The 7,898-nt window shown below is 30.1% G+C and overlaps 1 protein-coding gene across 3 annotated transcripts; it reads left to right on the forward strand.

Annotated features, from left to right (window-relative positions):
• Nucleotides 1-3,681: 3,681 nt before the first annotated feature.
• LOC113855172 (probable prefoldin subunit 2) lies at nt 3,682-6,211 on the forward strand. Of its 3 annotated transcripts, none has more exons than XM_027486685.1 (2): nt 3,682-3,843; nt 5,484-6,211. In XM_027486685.1, the coding sequence occupies exon 2, from the start codon at nt 5,488-5,490 to the stop codon at nt 5,929-5,931; it is 444 nt and encodes a 147-aa protein (XP_027342486.1). In that variant the 5' UTR covers nt 3,682-3,843; nt 5,484-5,487; the 3' UTR covers nt 5,932-6,211. The 3 variants fall into 3 exon arrangements, with proteins under 3 accessions (XP_027342486.1, XP_027342487.1, XP_027342488.1); XM_027486686.1 differs by having other exon boundaries at nt 3,683-3,787; nt 5,484-6,208; XM_027486687.1 differs by lacking the exon at nt 3,682-3,843 and adding an exon at nt 4,911-5,358 and having other exon boundaries at nt 5,392-6,202.
• The last annotated feature ends 1,687 nt before the right edge of the window (nt 6,212-7,898 follow it).

A 7,898-nucleotide genomic window follows, 5' to 3' on the forward strand; every position in this document is an offset into this window, starting at 1 on the left:
TTTAAGAATAAGAAACTTAAAATTATGATGACACACCTGGCAACGACGTGTGACGACTTCTAAAGAAAAGACTCATTCTCTTTTTAAACAAAGATTGTGAATCACATACATAAAAAAAATTAGCCTACAATGTTAGATTATCATTTATCATGTTATAATAGTTTTTTGATTTTCTTAAATAAGGAAAATCAAAGACAGAAGTGATATTACATGCGACGACTTCCAATTTCTTTTTCTAAACAAAGTTATGAATGACATACTCAAGTGTTTTACCTAAAATATTCATTCCATAATTTCATATTATCATTTACAACATTAGTAGGTTTTTTTTAAAAAAAAATAAAATCAAAGATATATGTTGCACAAGATGTCACGACTTCTAAATGAGTGCAAGATCTATGGTGCTTTTACTCTCATTAGTTATGTACAAATCAAATAAAAGTATCTAGCACCCTTATTTTCCTGATATTTCTAAAATTGCTTCCTTCTTCCACTCTCTAGTGGTATTTCTGAACTATCCACACTTGTGCTTGTCATCTTTTTCTTTTCTCATCACCATTTCTATTTTTCATATTTCTTATTATGATTTTACTCTTTTTTCTTAGTCATCGTAACTTGAGTTTGCTACTTTCATGTGCAATGACTTCTTAAAAGAGTACTCATTTCACTGAGATTTTTAAAATCTCGTGGTTTTGGACTCTGATTCTTGCTTGAGTAAGACATGACTCACACTTATTTATTAACTAACACTCTTGACTATACCTTTGCCAATGGACCTTATATGATTACAAAGATATACTGAGTATAGAATATGAAGTCAATTGTGGACGTCTGAGAGAAATGTAGGGTGGTGAATGACATTCGCTTGAGCGTACACAATCTATTTAAGAGCAAATATATCACATGACTTCATATTTATTTTCTAACTAATACTCCCAACTTTACCTTTGCTAAGAGGCTTATATTGTATAAGTTGTATACATATACAAGGGTTAATTGGTGACTATTCCCTTATCTGTGTAAGATCTCATGAAATGTTGGAGGCAACTAATAATTGTGATTACATTGCACTAGGAAGCACTTAATTGAGAGAGAAATTTATTGATTATGCGACTTAAGTATATGTGTTCTGAATTATTGATATTTTTGTTATTGTGTTTGATATGGTGATGTTTTAAAATTGATTATATTTTTAGTGATGAGGGAGAACTCATCCTTACGAATATTTTTAGGGAACTAGAATGATCAACCCACAAAAACCCATTAGGTTGTCCAAATGATTTGTAAATAGTAAACTTAATTATGTATTTAGAGAGTGACGGCAGATTTGTTATTGTAAATTTGTGGTAAATAGTATTAGTGGGTCTAGAGATGTTTTTTACCTTGGAAATGACAATAAAGTATAGCGCTCCTTTTGTTTATTCTATTAGTAGTAGAATATATCACACCTTAGCTTGTATATTTATAGAGGGATAGTCCAGACGCTAGACACAGTGAACTGCATGTACACTTTCCACTACCACGATTATATGAAAAGATTGGTCACGTGACATCGGAGGAACTGACATAGATAGAAGATTGGTTTTGGGACAACGACTAGGATTGTGTCCTCAATGTTTTGGTATATAAATTAAGTCCTAATATATTTTGACAATAGTATATAATTATTAAACTTTGGAACATAAATGAAATAAAGTTTATGTATATTCCTTTATTGTTCCAGTGTAAATTTATTTACTAAGGAACAATTGATCTTTTGTTATTTTTGAAATACCCTTTTATATATATATAAAAGAAGATCAACTATATGTTTTTTTCTATTCCAAAATGTATGTGGAAGATCAGAACAAATTGAAGATTGGATGGATTTTAGGACATATTGAATTTTCTTTTGAATAAATGAACTCTTCAACTATGTCTCAATATTTTCAAAAAAAACTTATTCTTTTAAAAAATTAATTTGATTAATTTTATTCTAGATAAAATTAATATTTCTGGTGATTGGTTTAGTAGAAAATTTAAAAGTAATTTGCTTGCTTAATTGACAAGTCAAAATTCTTTTTTTGAAAATTTGAAGGGGGAAGGAGGTTTTATAAAAGGTGTTCCCAAAATGACTTCATTTTTCAGGTTTTTTACAAGAAGAAAACTTATTTCTATCTTAAAACCTTAATTTTTAAGGCCAATTCATTTATGGTTTCTATGGCAGTATGAAAGCTGATGGTTCAAAAAGGGTTCAACTTAATTTGGATTGAATGTAATTTCAAAGATACTTAATGTTTGATTCTAAATGTTCAGGATCTTCTCACCCTTTATTTTCTCTAATTATTGAGATTAAATATTTGTCAAATCAAATTCAGTTTAATAGGTTTAATCATATTTTTAGGGAAGCCAATTAGTATACTAATAAGCTTGCTAATAAATTAGGTTAGAAGAATAGTTTCTTGTGTTTAGATTGATAAGTCTTCTTTCTTTTTGTTTTCTTTTATTTGTCATGATTTGATAAGTACTTTGTCCCCTACACTTACTTCTAGTTGAATTTTTATTTCTTGAAATTTTAACTTTTTAGTTGTGTAAATAATTTTATGTTAAAATACTAATTGTGAATTTTTTTTTTTAAAAAAAAGATTACAATAAAGTAATTATGAAAAATCACAATTGAAATTTTCATTCACTTTATAGGGTAAAATACGTTTAATAAATTAAATTCCAAACAAATTCATAAAATGTGAAATGATGACATGAATTTTTTATTAGACAACTTATTATTTAAGTATTTAACAATATTCTTGAACATGTTTTTAACATTTTAAATTACAAATGGGTAAAAAACAAAAAATAAAGTTGTCTGTTATATAGTAAGAATATTGTTACTATAAGATAAATTATATAAAATTTTGAAATCTTTAAAACAATAAATGTAACTCCTGTAAAGTGTATGTACTGGTTTTAATCACTCTATTTTTTCTGCCCCATTTTTCTTTCTTTTCCTCATCCAGCCATTAAAATTATTTTAATAAAGAATTTAATTATAAATTATTAATACATTCAAAATTTTCAATGGACAACATTTTGGAAAAGATCCATTTTCTATACTGTATACTAGACTTTTAGAAGATAAAATACAGAACACTCGTTATTAATTAAGAAGTTAACTGTTAAAATATTTAATAATTTATTTATATACATATACTATCATAATTTTAATTGTTAATTATTAAATTATTTATTATTATTATTATTGTAATAAGTAAAGAGTTTATGAAAGTAATTTTTTTTCATTAATAAAGCAGCATTTATTTTTTGTCCATGTGATGAAAGCTGCCTAGTGCCTTAAAATTGAATGGGCCGAAATGCCAGGCCCAATAATTTTGAATGTCGAAGACCAAAAAACGTAGACCCAAAAAACCCAAAAACACTGAAGATTATTTATTTCGACAACAATTTTTTCTGTAATTTAATTTTTAAAATAATTTTAAAATTTTCAAAAAATAAATTTTAAAATCATTTATAAATTATTTTAAAAAATTAATATTTAAAAATAAAAAATTATTTCTAAAAGCTAAATTCTAAAATAAAAGATAAAAAGATGTGCAAATAATAATTGTTTAAAAACACAGGTTCGGCGAAATGTATCTGTAAATCTTAAACCCTAATTTCTCGAGAAAAAAAAAAAAAAAAAACTAGGACAGCAATTGCAAACTAGCAGCGGAGGCAAATAAAAATAGAAGGGGAAATAAGCGTCTTTTTAATTCTATTGGCACTGAAACAAGCAGTGTTGAACGACGAGGTAAAACGACGGCCCCTTCTTCGTTTCTTCCTTCGATTCTGAATCTCTTCAATCTTGTAAGCTTTTTTTTTTTTTTTCTCCTTTTCTTATTATTGATTCGATGCTGATGACTAGGCATTGGGTTGGGTGATTTCGAGTTTATTGGATTTTTTATTTTAGTTTTTTTGCAATTGAAATCTTATTCTATGTCCCTGAAATATATTGTTATGTGGTTTATTGATTTGCGTGATTTTTTGGTTCATCTAAAGATTAAAACTATACTGTTGAAGTTGAATAAATAATTAAGCTACTAATTGGTTGATGTTTTGCTGATTAATGGAAATTTTGTAACATTATTTGTTGTACTCATTTGGTATCTATTGTCATGCTTATGCATATGTTATTAAGGTGTCAAATTCCCTGTTTTAACCTCACTTCAACCCACCTTCATCCTTGGTACTGCCACAAATTAGTGATTTTTGATTGACACCCACAAACAAAATCAGGGATCAGAAATCAATGTCTACGTATTGTCCTCCTTTTTGTTATCTTCCATCTTTCTTTCTTCTTCATGGATGGTATGGTTTGTCTGTGTTTGTTAATAACTACTGATAAATGTGTTTTAGATTTTAATTTTACTGTTATGCTCATAATAATTAGTTAATCCTAATTTTTTTTTGTGGTTACTGTTCCTTCTTTTTGTCTCTTCTGTCAGGCTTTTCATTAATGTTTCTTTTTTTTTCCCCCCTTCCTATGGTATAGATTGAAAAATTTAAACTTCTAATATTCCTTGGGTTCTCTAATGTTAGATTTTCACAAATTCATGAAGTTTTTTGTTGCAGTCACTTTCTTTGCTATGTTGGCTACTGGCAGCTATGCCACTGTAGTGACTTTTACGGGCGGCCACCCCGTGGCAAGTGCTGCATTGTGCAATTACATCTTTGGTCTCTAAATGGTCATTGAGAACCTCTAGTGTGACGCCTTTTTCTGATCTTTGATGTGATGAATACCTTTTCAATTTTGTAAAAAGTTGATGTAATTATTCTGTTTGCATCTTAGCTCTGAAATCAGGATAATATTTTGTAGGGTAAAGATTACGGAATTGATCATGATAATATTTTGGTGAAAAATCCTTTATTTCATTTATGTCTGAGGTAACAAATTAACAATATTCTGGTCTAAAATCTGTTCAGCTCTTTGTTTCCTCTTCTGTGTCTCAATATGCCAGTCAAAACTTAAAATTGTGTTCCCTTGTCATTTCATTAATTGTGTTTGTCAATGGTAGATTTACCTTCCAGAGTTCTGTCCTTGATGGTTAGTTTGTTTACATTTAAAATGTAATTGCTGAATGCTTTAAACTTGATAATATACAGTTTTAATTGTCAGCATATACTTTGATAAGTTACTGAGAAATAAGAGAACTCTTTCTGTCTGAGATTCTCATTTAGAATTTTGTGAAGATTATAGTTAAATTGTGTGAAAATTTGCAGTCTTTTGGATTTGTTTTCGCACACTTTCTCAGATTATGAATGCAGATTTGATTGCATCTTACTCTAAATCTCTTCATAGAATGCGTAGCACTGCAAGAAATGGTCTATACTGAACTAAAAGACTGAAAACACTAAAAAGTGTTTTGAAAATTTTCAATACACTTGTGTTTATTTTTATTACCTTTCTATTTCTTTACCTTGAGGAGAGTTTATTTTCATTTGCATAGAATCATGGCCAGTAAAGCTGAAGGTGGCAAGGAACCAATAAATGAACAAGCAGTTGCAAATATGTATGCAAACATGAGGTCTGAACTCAACCAAATTTACTCTAAAATAACTGAGCTGGAAATGGAAGTTAGTGAGCACACGTTGGTTGTTAATGCCATTCAGCCACTTGACCAATCTAGACGATGCTATCGTATGATTGGAGGCGTACTTGTGGAGAGAACAATCAAAGAAGTCTTGCCTGCTGTGCAGCGAAATAAAGAGGGACTTGAAGAGGTTGTTGCAAGGCTCAACGAGGCATTGGAAAAGAAGAAGAAGGAAATTTCTGAGTTTGAGGCTAAATATAAAATCAGGATAAGGAAAGCTGATGCTGAGGTGAAAGATGATTCTGGCAGGAAGGAAGGTTCTGCTCAAGGAGTTCTTGTGGGTCCTGCAGGTGGAAGTGAATGATTTTTCTGATTTTATTATGTTTCCTCAATGTAGTAGCAAGAAATTTTCTGCGTGGTGCAGGCAACATGATGATTTGTCTTGATAGAGATTAGACTAAAGCAAAGTATAACTTGATATGACCTCCAGTTTAATCGCTTTGGGCTGAAGAAAACTGATCTTCATTGGGTCGTGTTCGTGTAGATTTCTGTGTGCAAGAGTAGAACATATAATTGTGTGACTAAGATATTCGCTCTCATATGTAACATTGTGTTTCACCAGGATTAAAATGCAATTTTCGAAGTATCTTTCTTTAGTGTGTTTTTTGAAACAAAAATGCAGAAAAAAGTCTTGGAAGAAGATTTAAGATACTGCAGTGATGTCCTACTGAACAGTTTCCTGCGAAAAGTTGGGTCAGGTTAATGGGGGAATAAAGGGGTCCAATTTTTCCAAACCATTACGTGTTGGGTTGGATTGGGTGAATGATTTTTATTTTATTCTTTTAATGCTCAACCTGATCTTAACTAACCTATGGCTACTTTTAGGCTAAATAATTAATACAATGAAAAATAGTATAAGGTGGAAATGGAATGGAAAAATTGGGATTTGAGAAGTATGGGAAACTAAACCACAGCCTCATCCTTCTCCTTTGTGATTGTGGCAATGATGACGATGCGATATTGGTCAACTATGAGCCTCCATGGTGATGGGTGGTAGTGCGGTAGAAGCCCTTTGATGGTGGCTTGACAGTAGCTTTGAATGTGTTGAGGTAGACTCGATAATGATGGTAATACTTGATTAATCCAATAGCTAATTCCACAATTTACATGCATGAGGGAGACGAATATATCAATTCTAGACTTCTTTAAATAATTAATGTGAGGCTAGAGAGAGAAAGACACTCGTAGATTTGATGAAATTGAATAGGGATTACAAAATTATATTTAGTGGGTGTTTGAATTCATGTTAGATTATTGCATTTCTGTAGAAGTTACAGTTTGTAGCATGCGTGTTTCTTAGCTCTGGAATATGTTGTTAAACACACATTTACACATTCATAGCTTGTTAATTGAGCTCTTATTTTATATAATTTTGGAACTTTATTTTTTTGTAGATGAATATTTTTAAGATTTTGATTTTTATCAAGTTCAACACCATCACAATGTGATTTATATAGTCAATCTCACTTAATAAATTAAGACTTGATACTTGTTATTAGCTATTAATGTTAGAATTTATTTTCTAACATATAGGCATCACTTAAAAGAAGTTTTTTAAAACCCACTTTAAAGAGTTTAAATCCTTGTAAGAGAGAAAAGAAAAGTGTAGTTCCACTTTGATAGCCATTATCCATGCACAAATCCTACTCTTACAAGTTTCCATATCTCTTGCGCAAGCAATACTTTAATGCACCGTCGTCACATACTTGTGCATCCCCTTCAATAACAAAATCAACAAGCTATTTGTGAAATTATGCATCAACATTGGATTAAATTCAGCTGTCCATTATGTAATCTAATGAAATTACTTACTGTGATAATTCTAAATGGCAACATAATTGAACTATGTACTTGGGCAATATAGACACATATGCGATCTTCATGCAAGATGGTTGCAAACATATTGATGACTCTGTAGACGATAGTTGTTACAAGCACAGCCCATCAGTTTGCGCTTGCAACTTGCAAGCACTTCGATGGAACACTCAAACACAATTGGTCAGCAAATATTTGCAACATAAAGCCGTTCTTGCACTTGTGCATGAATTGGTAAGAGTACAAATTTTATATGGAGTACTTTTTAAGTATTTTAGTGTTGTTTCATTATTCATAGTTAGTACATTATTTCGGGAACTTTCATTCATAGTTTTGAGCACAATTTTATCATGTGAAAATATATAATGATAAATAAATTCACCCATTAATAATATATTAATGGTAATTGATTTCTAGCAGTTATATTTTGGTATTCTCGTCACAATATAAAGAGGT

Source organism: Abrus precatorius, unplaced genomic scaffold (assembly GCF_003935025.1).
Source record: "Abrus precatorius isolate BTA unplaced genomic scaffold, Abrus_2018 Scaffold11, whole genome shotgun sequence".
Taxonomy (NCBI): domain Eukaryota; kingdom Viridiplantae; phylum Streptophyta; class Magnoliopsida; order Fabales; family Fabaceae; genus Abrus; species Abrus precatorius.

Excerpts from the sequence above, each read along its gene's own strand:
- LOC113855172 (XM_027486685.1), top strand. The coding sequence starts at position 5,488 with ATGGCCAGTAAAGCTGAAGGTGGCAAGGAACCAATAAATGAACAAGCA.